The sequence below is a fragment of the Coffea arabica genome, chromosome 2c (genome assembly GCF_036785885.1).
Source record: "Coffea arabica cultivar ET-39 chromosome 2c, Coffea Arabica ET-39 HiFi, whole genome shotgun sequence".
NCBI lineage: Eukaryota > Viridiplantae > Streptophyta > Magnoliopsida > Gentianales > Rubiaceae > Coffea > Coffea arabica.
Window position 1 is genome coordinate 20,608,676 of NC_092312.1, and position 16,507 is coordinate 20,625,182.

Below are 16,507 nucleotides of genomic sequence, written 5' to 3' on the forward strand. Positions count from 1 at the left end.
GTCCTTTCGTTAAGAGTGGAGAATTAAAACTAATTCCTACCAATTTTTACCTTAACCCCAAATTTAAGAGCACGCATCATCATATACTCTGGGGTCGCTCTATTTTATCCCAAATAGCCATGCGTATGACCATGAATCAACGTATACGAAGGTAAGATCAATATTTTCTTGGCACAGCTTGTACTTCGGCATATTGAACACATAGGAGTGAAAAGAAGTTCAAAATAGAAGAGATAAACTAATATGAAAAGATTACCGGTGCAATAAGAGTAAAATCATTAATCACATATGCTGTGTGACACCTGATCCGACGCCAATAGACATGCATAATCTTTCTGCTTTTGAAGTCTATACTGTATATCTGCCGCTTCCAAGTTTCTAACGCCATGCATCCAAAGGAAGAGTACGAAACTATTCTAGATGAAAACAAGAACAAGGAGGTGTATGCGCTGCTTCAGCAGCTGGTGAATTTGGAGCTTCAATATACTTACAAGCCCATCAAACTTTTCGCAAGCATCTAAGTGCACTGAACTACAATTTCGGTTCGCAGTCATCAGATATTTGGAAGGGGATGAATAAAGATACCACTTTAGACAAAATCCTATCAGCTAATATTCTTAGAGGGAGCAAGGTTATATTTCCAAATTAGGCAGAGTTTGTTTACATCTGCTCTAACTGTACACCAACCAAGCGTCTTGCCTGAATCCTGCGCATCAATATTTGGCAGATGTAAACCAAAAAGAAGATGATGACTATAGCAGTAGCCCAGCGACCAGCCATTCGTGGAAAATATATCAGCCAATCTGCAGATCATATTACTTGGCTTATACATCTCAACAGAAACAATGACAAGAAAGTTGTACCTCGGTTTCACAAGTCAAGCACCAGATAGGCACAAATGCAGAAATTATCCCATTTCTGGTGGAATAAAAACTTCAACCTCAACAGCAATTAAATTGAGAATTTTTTAACTGCAGAATATTTCTCCATACACCCAATACATCTAACAGTCATAACAGAACAATTTTGTGAGACAGTGATGTTCTAACAAGAATTAACAATGAGCTTGCTCTCTCATTTACTGTCTACAGAAACCATTCATTCAGCTACTCAAAAACTTTTGCATGTGATTGGTTCAACCGACTATAAGTTTAAATAATCTATTTGAGGAACAACAAAAACTTTTTAGTGATTGTGGTGCATATAAGATTCTACATCCTGGAAAGGCATAATTCACTAATGCAACCATTTTCTTTAAATAACATAAAAACAAACTTACCCATTGGATCAGGCCCTAAGTTGCAGATCCAGCAAAGTAATCCCAGCAACGACTGCAAAAAGAAAGAAAACCCGCTCAGAAAAAAGCAAATCATGCAAAAAAGACCAGAAAAAATTATGTTACAGTCAGTAGCATGCCATGAATGCTGACTATTTGCAGAGGCAATAAACCTTCTCTACATGTACTGCAAGGATCCTTGGCTAAATGCTTCTATCCAGTATTTGACTGGGTGTATCATGCATATGAGCTTTTGATCTAATGTACTAATGACTGTTCAGAGTAGATGTTAATTTGAGGACATTGTTAGTTCAATTTGAAAACGAAAATCAGCTCTTAGGCAAAAGAAATGATGTGTAAAGAAGTTGACCTGCAACACCCTGCTATAATATACTTACTCCAACACCACGCAGTATGTCAATGATAAGACCAAGCATCCCAGGTTGTATTAAATCACGGAACATTCGCTGGATGAGGAGAGGCAAAGCACGAATTTTCTGCAAGTAGAAAGGCAAAGGAAGGAAATGAAACAGACAATTGATCACACCAAGGTCACAGGCAGCTAACTTGATGTACAAAATAGTGAAACTTGACAGAATTTGGGTCAGCAAGTAGCAGTTGAAATTTCCAGAAAAGCAGCATTTACATACTGGCTTACATTGTACATTTTCTTATGCAGGATCAAATCAGATACTCCACTGATTCTAAATCCTTTTAATGAAGGAAGATATCTAAATGCATGGTAAATACTCGATGTGTCCCTATAATGTAGCATGTAGTTGTTATTGGTACGTGTAGATTCAAACGAGTCCTTCAAAATGTTCAGTTAATCAAACTTCCAAGTGTATAAGCAGTGAAATATTCCTTCAATGCTTGAGGAAACCACTTGATTGAGATGTAGCATATAGTTGTTATTCCTATAATGTAGCATGTAGTTGTTATTAGTGCGTGTAGATTTAAACGAGTCCTTCAAAATGTTCAGTTAATCAAACTTCCAAGTGTCTAAGTAGTGGAATATTCCTTCAATGCTTGAGAAAACCACATGATTGAGATGTCAAGATAAGCAATCTTAGGCTGGAACTTTCTAACTTCAATACATCACATGAAAATCATGAGACAGAGCATGATTCATCTGCATTTGGTGCTGAAAATCATATTAGCAACCAAAAGCTTCTGTTATTAACTCGAATACTATCACATTTACAGGCAATTACCAGTAAATGCAAGCAATAGACAGACAAAAGCTTTTTCCTGATCTCTCTTTTGTTGGTTTAGAAACGGTTGGAAGAGTAAAGTTAAGTATTGCAAAATCCACAAGAATAATAAAAAATCAAAGATTTTCAGACAATCAGCAGCATATCAGTCCCAGCATACCAAGAAAACGCCCTCCCAACCATGCACACTAAGGTGATTATATCGCTGAATATCTTTCAACACCTGAGCAACATCCCCATCCCGACTAGCCAGTGATGATGCCTCCGGTGACAACTTAGTGATAACGCAACAGCAAATGGGGCAATTGCATAGTTGAAGTGCTGGTTTATAGTGCCATAACTGCAAAATGCACCTGGCTGAAGGGACAAGGGAAAGAAGAATACAATTGAGGTTAAAAAAAGTTATAGCTTTTTTTTTTAAATTATTAACTTCTCAAATTTTAGTTCTCTTCCAGTCTAATTCACTACAAAATCATCCCACATGATTCTAGTATACTGGACAGTTGACACACAAATAGTATACGTCGACAGAGCAAAACTTGAGGAAAATTTTCCTTGACAACAAGCAACTGTTTTTATATCTGCATTTCCTTAAAGGACAACATTCATACAAGTTTACTTAAAATTCAACTTCAAAGGAACATACTTTCACACTTTAGACATTGAAAATAGGGCAGAAGATGTAGCAGTAAACGACAAACAACAACCACTCTAAAAGCAACTTTGAGTTGTGGAGAACTATTCAAAAACAGAAAAAAAAAAAAAAAAAAAACACGCACACACGCACGCATAAAATTCAAGAAACAAAAGGGAGCCAAGATAATGCAATACCACAAAACCAGTGGCCGCAGTTAGTCTTGCAAGGCAGAACGAAATCACCGAAACAAATAGCGCAGCAATCGTCCACCGGCGGCCGTTCGTTCTTTTTGGCCGTCGCCACTTGAGATGAAGATAAAACAATGGCAGCTCCGGGACCCTCTCTGCTATTATCATGATCATTTTCAGAACGATCATGCTTCTTCACCTCTTCTCCTTCTCGAGCTTCCACTACTGCCGTCCTCATTTCCGTGATTTCCACTAGTTTCTGAACGCCGTCATGAACCCTAGGGTAAATTCCCGTCAAATCTCTGACTCCGTCAACGTCTTTCATCTCCACGTCCTCCTGGCCTGGTTGACGTTCCATAGTTTCAAAGTGCCAAGCTTAAGATGAGGGAAACACACAGTCACACACACGCTCCTTTCGGCGCAGTAATGCAGAGTAGGAAAGAAGGTAGGAGAAAGAAGAGAGAGGATAGCGGATTGATGATCTTCAAAAAATGAATGAGGTGCTGCTGCATCAGGCAGCCGCCAAAAATAAAAGAAATCACTAACCACCCCTCCCCCTCTCTCTCTCTCTCTTCCACAGTGTGTGTCTGTGTGAGTGAGAGAGAGAGACAAAGCTAGCCGTACTGGTCTTTTCTATACTGTTGAGTACGCTGTGGATTAAGACCGAGAGGACACGTGGCGATTACATCAGCATATTAATATAATATAGGGAAAATTGTAGAAACCTCCCTGAGGTATCTAACACTTGCACTCACCTCCCCTATGGTTTGAGAAATAGCACTGACCTCCCTTGAATTTACTGATTCTTTGCATATTCATATAAGCGATTAAAATATTGTTTTAGAAAGTGAAATGAGAAATTTATGCCAGATTTGCCCTTTGTACTACATGCCAAGTAGTATTAGAAAAAGAATGACAAAATACTATAAATCAATTAATAATTATTAAATTTTAAGGAGTGTAGTTTATAGGCAAATAAGCGTTACCTATTCAAAGTACCAACTCTTTATGGATATTTTACTCTTAAACATTTAATTTATAATAAATACATCAATGTTTGTAAGTAAAATTCAAAAAATATTACAGTAATATTCTTATAAAAAAGAAACAATAGATTATCTATTTAATATAAATTATATATTTAAAAAAAAGAAATGGTCCATAAAGTATTAATTCTTTATGACTTTCCTCTATTACATGACAAAGTATTGGTTCTTTATGAGTATTTTATTCTGAGATAAAATACAAATCTTTTTTTTTTTAATTTAAATTGCTTGTAGAAGTATCAAATTTAAATTTGTATTTACTTTCATATATTTAATATTTGTTAAATACAAAACCTACTAGTTTTCCTTTCGTGATAATATTAGTATAACACTTTTTCAATTTTAGTTGCAAACATTCATGTATTGAACATAAATTAAATGATTCAGAATAAAATACCCATAAAGAGTCAATTCTTTGTTCATGTAATAGAGGAAAGCCATAAAAAATTAATACTTTATGGGTCATTTCTTTTTTTTAAAATATTTAATTTATATAAAATATATAACCTACTGGTTTCATTTTGTAAGAATATTACTGTAACATTTTTTGAATTTTACTTATAAACATTGATGCATTTATCATAAATTAAATATTTAAGAGTAAAATGCCCATAAAGAGCTGGTATTTTGAATAGGTAATGTCTATTTGTCCATAAACTACTCCCCTTAAAATTTATTAATTGTTAATTGATTTGTAATATTTTGTCATTCATTTGCTAATACTACTTAGCGTATAGCATAAAGGGCAAATTTGACACAAATATCTTATTTGACTCCCTACAACAATATTTTTAATCGCCTAGACTGAATATGCAAAGAACCAGTAAGTTCAAGGGAGGTCAGTGCTATTTCTCAAACCATAGGGAAGGTGAGTGCAAATGTCAGAAACCTCAAGGGAGGTTTTTGCAATTTTCTCTATAATATAATTAAAAATAAGAATATTATGTAAAATGCTAATAGCATGTTAATATAAAAAAGTCACATTCATATATGTATGATGTTTCGTCCCCGCAGGATAGTTCGGCCGATCATGTAGTTCTTCTTTCAGGCATTGATTGGTGTTCGAATCTCGTACTTAACGTGCTCGAGGTGGGTTGGGACGCCCTCTTTCAGACTGCAGGGGGATTAATCAAATTGAAGGTTCGGATATCCCTCATGTCAGAAAACAATATATATATATATATATATATATATGTTTGATGTTTCAAAATTATGTAATAAGGCAGTATGAATAAAATAAAATGATTAAGTTTCCATCTATGAAAAAAATAGAAAAATTTCCATCTCTATAACTTAAGGCATAGTCTACAAGTTTCAAATAAAATTTAGGGGTTCATTTGAAAAATATTATCAGAATTTAGCACTATCCTTGCAGATTATAAAGTATTTTTAGGTGTATTAATAGTTTTATAAAACTCTTGGGGTCGAAACATAAAATTGGAAAAGCTTTGAACTCCACAGTAATTTTCTTCCTATTTCTTTGTGTTTTCCTCGCATCGCCACGCAGCCGCCTCTTCATTCATCTTATCTTCCTTTCCTTGGCAATTGCCCAGTCTTACCGTCTTATCTTCTTTTTTGTTTTCTTGATTTTTTTTTGCTTGCCTTTGCAATTTTAATTTTGTTAGTTTTTTCTTTTCAAACTCAAAAAATATCAAACTTTTCATCTTTTCTTTTTTTAATCTTTTTTTTTTAAAATTTTCTCCTTTCTACAATTTTCTTTGTCTTTTTTTCATTAATTGACATGAGATCCATGAGGTCTTGTTTAAAAATTAATTGGAAGAGGTGGTTTTGTTTGAGTTGATGCCGGCTGATGTTATGTGATGTAAGGCCCAAAAACAACCAATGCAAAGATCATAAACGAAACAATAAGTAAATAAAAAGGAAAGGATTGCAAACCAATTAACTACCCAACTCCTCTTGAGCTTGTAGATTAATTGAAACAAGCTACTTCAAGTTGATGAATTACAATCACTCTTGTGTACAAAGGAAGGTTCACCTCCTCCTTGCCCCAAGCAGCACTCGGTCAAGCCAGGACGTTTTACTATCCCTCAGGACAACCCTCACAGAGCTACACTCATGAAAGATTCACTCACAAATGAAAAGCTTACAATGAACCTCACACCACTAAGACTACAAATATTCTTTTTGGAGTATTTTCTCACTAAAATCTCTCTAGATCTTTTGTATCTTCAGTGTGCCAAAGTTGTTTGAAGTATCTGACCAACCACTATTTATATAGGACCAAGAAAGAGCCTCATTAAAGCTTCCAACGGATAGAAAGTAGCTGAACAGTCAACTAGCCGTTGGTAGTGTCGGACGTCCGATAGCACTGTTTTATGCGTCCGACAGCAGGCAGTGAGTTTGAGAAATTTTCTTCAATTCTTTCGGACGTCCGATAGGCTGGTTTTCTGCGTCCGAAGATACTCAATGGTTGTCGGACGTCCGATGCAGTCTTTTTGAGCGTCCGACAGCTTCAGCATACTTTGTCTTCTTCCAATTGCACTTGTTCATGGAATCAAATAATTTCATAACTGAAAATATATCTTGAAGAAATATTAGTATCATCCATTTGTTTTGTAAACATCAAAAGATAGGGATCAAGATCAACAATCTCCCCCTTTTTGATGATGACAAAACAATGGATGGAAAGAAACAAAAATAAGTATAAGCTCCCCCTCAATCATTGCAATCAAAACTTTTAAGAGCCAAACTCATAATCTCATAATAACTCCCCCTTACACATTGCATCCATCTCTCCCCCTTTTTGTCATCATAAGATGAGAGTAATAACCAGCAACCATAATCCAACAACAATAACAGAAAATCCAATATTTCAAACAAAAACAGAGAAATGATAGCAGAATTCAGCAATACCAACATACCAACTTATTACAGAGAAATTAGCAAATCATCGTTAGATCAGAATAGTTCTTTTCTCTCCCTTTTTGACATCATATAGATTCAGTAGTATTCAAAAATATCAGCGAAAACTCAAATCAAAATATCAGAAATATCAAAAGAAGAATATTGTGAACAAGAATCACTGCAGTGATTAACAAAATCTCCTACTTGTTAAAGTTAGCATCATGTCTAACTATCCACATGTATTTCATGCCTTTTTTTATATTCTTTCTCACATAGCAATCACTTTTCATGTGACCTTTTTGACAACAGAAATTACACATAATCAGGGAATTATTTATATGAACAGGTTTAATAAATCTTACTTGTCTTCTTCTATGGATAACAAACTCATTTGCAGTAGAATTTATCTTAAAATGAAGTTTAGATTTATTACTTTGAAAACAGTCCTGTTTTTTATGTTGAAGCAACTCATTTAAATCATCCATTCTTCTTTTCAAATCATCTTGTTCCCTTTTGAACATTTCACAAACACTTGTTTTTCTATCAAGATCCAAGTGTAAAGCAGTCTCATTTTTTCTGAAGTAATCATTTTCAATTTTCAACTTTTTGTTTTGTTGAAAAAGATTTGCATTATCTCGAAGCAAAAAACTAATTTTCTGTTTTAACTCATTGTTTCTAATATAAGATTCTTTCAAACTATCATGCAATTTTATAATGAAAGATTCAAGATCATCATCATTTTCATCATCACTTTCAAATTGAGAGCTAGAAGATGTTACCTCATCATCTCCAATGGCCATGAAAGCCAATTGAGCAGATTGATCTTCCTCTTCAATTTCACCATCGGAATTGCATTCATTCCATGTGAATTGAAATTTGTTTATTCTTGGTTTTCTTCCTTCTTTCTTCTTCATCACTGGACAGTCACTTGCATAGTGTCCAGGTTGGCCGCATTCAAAGCACTGATCAGTTTGCTTTTTGTTGAACTCTAGCTTCCCTTTGTTTCTCGAGTTGTTGAACTGATTTGGGAATGAATTGCTTGGTCCACCATTTCTGAATCTCCTCTTGTTGAGTATTCGTTTGAAACTTTTTGTGATGAGAGCGATATCATTGTCATCACCTTCCACATCTTCTTCATCTAGGGAGGCATAATCATCTTCATCTTGTGAGGCTTTTAGAGCAATATTCTTTCGTACTTTTGCATCCTCTTCCTCTTGCACCTTAGTCTTAAGTTTCAGCTCATAAGAGATAAGAGAATTAATAAGAGATTCAATAGGTATAGTATTCAAATCTCTAGCCTCCTCAATAGCAGTCACTTTATTTTCCCAATCATTGGACAAGGCATTCAGGAATTTTCTATTTTTCTCACCAAGAGAATATTCTTTTTCCAGCGCCTCTAAATCTTTAATGAGATCATTGAATCTACAATACATTTGATCAACATTTTCATGAGGTTCCATCTTGAAAGATTCATACTTTGTAACTAGAATGGACTTCTTTTGTTCTCTAACATTCTCACTACCTTCATGAATTTCTTTCAGTTTGTCCCAAATTTCTTTAGCTGACTTGCAACCCTTGACTCTAATAGATTCATTTGAGTCTAATGCACAATATAACACATTCATGGCTTTTGCATTTAAGGTGAGATGAACTCTATCCACAGCAGTCAGTTCACTTCTTGTTTTCGGTCTAGATGCATGAGTATTTTCATCTATAAGAGAGGCATCATATGGACCTTCACTAATAATAAACCACAATTCGATATCAATAGATTGCAAAAAGATAATCATTCTTTCTTTCCAACTCATATAATTTGACCCATTAAACACAGGTGGTCTAATAACAGAATGTCCTTCAAAAAACATAGCATTATTGGTTGTCATCTTTACTCCAAAGCCAATTGAGCTTAATCTCTAGGAGACCAAGCTCTGATACCAATTGTAAGGCCCAAAAACAACCAATGCAAAGATCATAAACGAAACAATAAGTAAATAAAAAGGAAAAGATTGCAAACCAATTAACTACCCAACTCCTCTTGAGCTTGTAGATTAATTGAAACAAGCTACTTCAAGTTGATGAATTACAATCACTCTTGTGTACAAAGGAAGGTTCACCTCCTCCTTGCCCCAAGCAGCACTCGGTCAAGCCAGGACGTTTTACTATCCCTCAGGACAACCCTCACAGAGCTACACTCATGAAAGATTCACTCACAAATGAAAAGCTTACAATGAACCTCACACCACTAAGACTACAAATATTCTTTTTGGAGTATTTTCTCACTAAAATCTCTCTAGATCTTTTGTATCTTCAGTGTGCCAAAGTTGTTTGAAGTATCTGACCAACCACTATTTATATAGGACCAAGAAAGAGCCTCATTAAAGCTTCCAACGGATAGAAAGTAGCTGAACAGTCAACTAGCCGTTGGTAGTGTCGGACGTCCGATAGCACTGTTTTATGCGTCCGACAGCAGGCAGTGAGTTTGAGAAATTTTCTTCAATTCTTTCGGACGTCCGATAGGCTGGTTTTCTGCGTCCGAAGATACTCAATGGTTGTCGGACGTCCGATGCAGTCTTTTTGAGCGTCCGACAGCTTCAGCATACTTTGTCTTCTTCCAATTGCACTTGTTCATGGAATCAAATAATTTCATAACTGAAAATATATCTTGAAGAAATATTAGTATCATCCATTTGTTTTGTAAACATCAAAAGATAGGGATCAAGATCAACAATCTCCCCCTTTTTGATGATGACAAAACAATGGATGGAAAGAAACAAAAATAAGTATAAGCTCCCCCTCAATCATTGCAATCAAAACTTTTAAGAGCCAAACTCATAATCTCATAATAACTCCCCCTTACACATTGCATCCATCTCTCCCCCTTTTTGTCATCATAAGATGAGAGTAATAACCAGCAACCATAATCCAACAACAATAACAGAAAATCCAATATTTCAAACAAAAACAGAGAAATGATAGCAGAATTCAGCAATACCAACATACCAACTTATTACAGAGAAATTAGCAAATCATCGTTAGATCAGAATAGTTCTTTTCTCTCCCTTTTTGACATCATATAGATTCAGTAGTATTCAAAAATATCAGCGAAAACTCAAATCAAAATATCAGAAATATCAAAAGAAGAATATTGTGAACAAGAATCACTGCAGTGATTAACAAAATCTCCTACTTGTTAAAGTTAGCATCATGTCTAACTATCCACATGTATTTCATGCCTTTTTTTATATTCTTTCTCACATAGCAATCACTTTTCATGTGACCTTTTTGACAACAGAAATTACACATAATCAGGGAATTATTTATATGAACAGGTTTAATAAATCTTACTTGTCTTCTTCTATGGATAACAAACTCATTTGCAGTAGAATTTATCTTAAAATGAAGTTTAGATTTATTACTTTGAAAACAGTCCTGTTTTTTATGTTGAAGCAACTCATTTAAATCATCCATTCTTCTTTTCAAATCATCTTGTTCCCTTTTGAACATTTCACAAACACTTGTTTTTCTATCAAGATCCAAGTGTAAAGCAGTCTCATTTTTTCTGAAGTAATCATTTTCAATTTTCAACTTTTTGTTTTGTTGAAAAAGATTTGCATTATCTCGAAGCAAAAAACTAATTTTCTGTTTTAACTCATTGTTTCTAATATAAGATTCTTTCAAACTATCATGCAATTTTATAATGAAAGATTCAAGATCATCATCATTTTCATCATCACTTTCAAATTGAGAGCTAGAAGATGTTACCTCATCATCTCCAATGGCCATGAAAGCCAATTGAGCAGATTGATCTTCCTCTTCAATTTCACCATCGGAATTGCATTCATTCCATGTGAATTGAAATTTGTTTATTCTTGGTTTTCTTCCTTCTTTCTTCTTCATCACTGGACAGTCACTTGCATAGTGTCCAGGTTGGCCGCATTCAAAGCACTGATCAGTTTGCTTTTTGTTGAACTCTAGCTTCCCTTTGTTTCTCGAGTTGTTGAACTGATTTGGGAATGAATTGCTTGGTCCACCATTTCTGAATCTCCTCTTGTTGAGTATTCGTTTGAAACTTTTTGTGATGAGAGCGATATCATTGTCATCACCTTCCACATCTTCTTCATCTAGGGAGGCATAATCATCTTCATCTTGTGAGGCTTTTAGAGCAATATTCTTTCGTACTTTTGCATCCTCTTCCTCTTGCACCTTAGTCTTAAGTTTCAGCTCATAAGAGATAAGAGAATTAATAAGAGATTCAATAGGTATAGTATTCAAATCTCTAGCCTCCTCAATAGCAGTCACTTTATTTTCCCAATCATTGGACAAGGCATTCAGGATTTTTCTATTTTTCTCACCAAGAGAATATTCTTTTTCCAGCGCCTCTAAATCTTTAATGAGATCATTGAATCTACAATACATTTGATCAACATTTTCATGAGGTTCCATCTTGAAAGATTCATACTTTGTAACTAGAATGGACTTCTTTTGTTCTCTAACATTCTCACTACCTTCATGAATTTCTTTCAGTTTGTCCCAAATTTCTTTAGCTGACTTGCAACCCTTGACTCTAATAGATTCATTTGAGTCTAATGCACAATATAACACATTCATGGCTTTTGCATTTAAGGTGAGATGAACTCTATCCACAGCAGTCAGTTCACTTCTTGTTTTCGGTCTAGATGCATGAGTATTTTCATCTATAAGAGAGGCATCATATGGACCTTCACTAATAATAAACCACAATTCGATATCAATAGATTGCAAAAAGATAATCATTCTTTCTTTCCAACTCATATAATTTGACCCATTAAACACAGGTGGTCTAATAACAGAATGTCCTTCAAAAAACATAGCATTATTGGTTGTCATCTTTACTCCAAAGCCAATTGAGCTTAATCTCTAGGAGACCAAGCTCTGATACCAATTGTAAGGCCCAAAAACAACCAATGCAAAGATCATAAACGAAACAATAAGTAAATAAAAAGGAAAAGATTGCAAACCAATTAACTACCCAACTCCTCTTGAGCTTGTAGATTAATTGAAACAAGCTACTTCAAGTTGATGAATTACAATCACTCTTGTGTACAAAGGAAGGTTCACCTCCTCCTTGCCCCAAGCAGCACTCGGTCAAGCCAGGACGTTTTACTATCCCTCAGGACAACCCTCACAGAGCTACACTCATGAAAGATTCACTCACAAATGAAAAGCTTACAATGAACCTCACACCACTAAGACTACAAATATTCTTTTTGGAGTATTTTCTCACTAAAATCTCTCTAGATCTTTTGTATCTTCAGTGTGCCAAAGTTGTTTGAAGTATCTGACCAACCACTATTTATATAGGACCAAGAAAGAGCCTCATTAAAGCTTCCAACGGATAGAAAGTAGCTGAACAGTCAACTAGCCGTTGGTAGTGTCGGACGTCCGATAGCACTGTTTTATGCGTCCGACAGCAGGCAGTGAGTTTGAGAAATTTTCTTCAATTCTTTCGGACGTCCGATAGGCTGGTTTTCTGCGTCCGAAGATACTCAATGGTTGTCGGACGTCCGATGCAGTCTTTTTGAGCGTCCGACAGCTTCAGCATACTTTGTCTTCTTCCAATTGCACTTGTTCATGGAATCAAATAATTTCATAACTGAAAATATATCTTGAAGAAATATTAGTATCATCCATTTGTTTTGTAAACATCAAAAGATAGGGATCAAGATCAACAATCTCCCCCTTTTTGATGATGACAAAACAATGGATGGAAAGAAACAAAAATAAGTATAAGCTCCCCCTCAATCATTGCAATCAAAACTTTTAAGAGCCAAACTCATAATCTCATAATAACTCCCCCTTACACATTGCATCCATCTCTCCCCCTTTTTGTCATCATAAGATGAGAGTAATAACCAGCAACCATAATCCAACAACAATAACAGAAAATCCAATATTTCAAACAAAAACAGAGAAATGATAGCAGAATTCAGCAATACCAACATACCAACTTATTACAGAGAAATTAGCAAATCATCGTTAGATCAGAATAGTTCTTTTCTCTCCCTTTTTGACATCATATAGATTCAGTAGTATTCAAAAATATCAGCGAAAACTCAAATCAAAATATCAGAAATATCAAAAGAAGAATATTGTGAACAAGAATCACTGCAGTGATTAACAAAATCTCCTACTTGTTAAAGTTAGCATCATGTCTAACTATCCACATGTATTTCATGCCTTTTTTTATATTCTTTCTCACATAGCAATCACTTTTCATGTGACCTTTTTGACAACAGAAATTACACATAATCAGGGAATTATTTATATGAACAGGTTTAATAAATCTTACTTGTCTTCTTCTATGGATAACAAACTCATTTGCAGTAGAATTTATCTTAAAATGAAGTTTAGATTTATTACTTTGAAAACAGTCCTGTTTTTTATGTTGAAGCAACTCATTTAAATCATCCATTCTTCTTTTCAAATCATCTTGTTCCCTTTTGAACATTTCACAAACACTTGTTTTTCTATCAAGATCCAAGTGTAAAGCAGTCTCATTTTTTCTGAAGTAATCATTTTCAATTTTCAACTTTTTGTTTTGTTGAAAAAGATTTGCATTATCTCGAAGCAAAAAACTAATTTTCTGTTTTAACTCATTGTTTCTAATATAAGATTCTTTCAAACTATCATGCAATTTTATAATGAAAGATTCAAGATCATCATCATTTTCATCATCACTTTCAAATTGAGAGCTAGAAGATGTTACCTCATCATCTCCAATGGCCATGAAAGCCAATTGAGCAGATTGATCTTCCTCTTCAATTTCACCATCGGAATTGCATTCATTCCATGTGAATTGAAATTTGTTTATTCTTGGTTTTCTTCCTTCTTTCTTCTTCATCACTGGACAGTCACTTGCATAGTGTCCAGGTTGGCCGCATTCAAAGCACTGATCAGTTTGCTTTTTGTTGAACTCTAGCTTCCCTTTGTTTCTCGAGTTGTTGAACTGATTTGGGAATGAATTGCTTGGTCCACCATTTCTGAATCTCCTCTTGTTGAGTATTCGTTTGAAACTTTTTGTGATGAGAGCGATATCATTGTCATCACCTTCCACATCTTCTTCATCTAGGGAGGCATAATCATCTTCATCTTGTGAGACTTTTAGAGCAATATTCTTTCGTACTTTTGCATCCTCTTCCTCTTGCACCTTAGTCTTAAGTTTCAGCTCATAAGAGATAAGAGAATTAATAAGAGATTCAATAGGTATAGTATTCAAATCTCTAGCCTCCTCAATAGCAGTCACTTTATTTTCCCAATCATTGGACAAGGCATTCAGGATTTTTCTATTTTTCTCACCAAGAGAATATTCTTTTTCCAGCGCCTCTAAATCTTTAATGAGATCATTGAATCTACAATACATTTGATCAACATTTTCATGAGGTTCCATCTTGAAAGATTCATACTTTGTAACTAGAATGGACTTCTTTTGTTCTCTAACATTCTCACTACCTTCATGAATTTCTTTCAGTTTGTCCCAAATTTCTTTAGCTGACTTGCAACCCTTGACTCTAATAGATTCATTTGAGTCTAATGCACAATATAACACATTCATGGCTTTTGCATTTAAGGTGAGATGAACTCTATCCACAGCAGTCAGTTCACTTCTTGTTTTCGGTCTAGATGCATGAGTATTTTCATCTATAAGAGAGGCATCATATGGACCTTCACTAATAATAAACCACAATTCGATATCAATAGATTGCAAAAAGATAATCATTCTTTCTTTCCAACTCATATAATTTGACCCATTAAACACAGGTGGTCTAATAACAGAATGTCCTTCAAAAAACATAGCATTATTGGTTGTCATCTTTACTCCAAAGCCAATTGAGCTTAATCTCTAGGAGACCAAGCTCTGATACCAATTGTAAGGCCCAAAAACAACCAATGCAAAGATCATAAACGAAACAATAAGTAAATAAAAAGGAAAAGATTGCAAACCAATTAACTACCCAACTCCTCTTGAGCTTGTAGATTAATTGAAACAAGCTACTTCAAGTTGATGAATTACAATCACTCTTGTGTACAAAGGAAGGTTCACCTCCTCCTTGCCCCAAGCAGCACTCGGTCAAGCCAGGACGTTTTACTATCCCTCAGGACAACCCTCACAGAGCTACACTCATGAAAGATTCACTCACAAATGAAAAGCTTACAATGAACCTCACACCACTAAAACTACAAATATTCTTTTTGGAGTATTTTCTCACTAAAATCTCTCTAGATCTTTTGTATCTTCAGTGTGCCAAAGTTGTTTGAAGTATCTGACCAACCACTATTTATATAGGACCAAGAAAGAGCCTCATTAAAGCTTCCAACGGATAGAAAGTAGCTGAACAGTCAACTAGCCGTTGGTAGTGTCGGACGTCCGATAGCACTGTTTTATGCGTCCGACAGCAGGCAGTGAGTTTGAGAAATTTTCTTCAATTCTTTCGGACGTCCGATAGGCTGGTTTTCTGCGTCCGAAGATACTCAATGGTTGTCGGACGTCCGATGCAGTCTTTTTGAGCGTCCGACAGCTTCAGCATACTTTGTCTTCTTCCAATTGCACTTGTTCATGGAATCAAATAATTTCATAACTGAAAATATATCTTGAAGAAATATTAGTATCATCCATTTGTTTTGTAAACATCAAAAGATAGGGATCAAGATCAACATGTGAGAAGAACAAGAAGAAAGCGGGAACAAGTTTATGTTGCAGAGAAGTGAACTCACAGGCGAGGGGAAAAAATGGTTAGCAGAAAAGGAAAAATGGAATAAACCCGACTTTAGCTCTTGGTTTGCCGGTTGAACTCCGGTTTTGACCGGATTTTGGCCAATCACGTTTTAAAGACAGCTCGGACAGGATGCCAAACCCTTCTCGATTTTATCGATTCAACCGATCAGTCCGGTCCAAATTTGAAAGCAAGGATTTTTGGCAAATGGATATTGGCGATTGAAGAAAAGTTTTCTGTCACTCCGCTCTATTCTTATTGTACAAATTAGGGGTGCAATCAAGTGCTCGCAAGCTACAAAAGCTTGGCTCGAGCTTGAGCTACTCATTACATTCAACGAGTCGAGGTCGAACTCTAAAAATAAATATTCGAGCACTCGACGAGCTTAATTGAGTTTTCATATTATATTTATATTATATATTTTGAAAAAATATTATAGGTTTAGTTCAAAACTCGAACTCGAGCTCGAGTAGATCAGGTTTGATATTTCAAACGAGTCGAGCTTGAGTTTAATTTTATTTTATCGAGTCG

General features: G+C 35.1%; 1 protein-coding gene across 1 annotated transcript; it reads right to left on the reverse strand.

The window, feature by feature from the left end:
- Positions 1 to 443: 443 nt before the first annotated feature.
- LOC113731881 (uncharacterized) lies at positions 444 to 3,908 on the reverse strand. Its single transcript, XM_027257376.2, has 5 exons — positions 3,322 to 3,908; positions 2,651 to 2,847; positions 1,675 to 1,773; positions 1,280 to 1,331; positions 444 to 803 (listed from the first exon to the last, which is right to left on the reverse strand). Exons 1-5 carry the CDS (start codon positions 3,671 to 3,673, stop codon positions 661 to 663), a joined length of 843 nt encoding a protein of 280 aa, XP_027113177.2. The 5' UTR covers positions 3,674 to 3,908; the 3' UTR covers positions 444 to 660.
- Between the last annotated feature and the right edge of the window lie 12,599 nt (positions 3,909 to 16,507).

Excerpts from the sequence above, each read along its gene's own strand:
- LOC113731881 (XM_027257376.2), bottom strand. The coding sequence starts at position 3,673 with ATGGAACGTCAACCAGGCCAGGAGGACGTGGAGATGAAAGACGTTGAC. Across the intron at positions 1,332-1,674 it reads ACATACTGCGTGGTGTTGGA|TCGTTGCTGGGATTACTTTG; the intron begins GTAAGTATATTA and ends TTCTTTTTGCAG. Across the intron at positions 804-1,279 it reads CTTAGGGCCTGATCCAATGG|ATTGGCTGATATATTTTCCA; the intron begins GTAAGTTTGTTT and ends TATGATCTGCAG.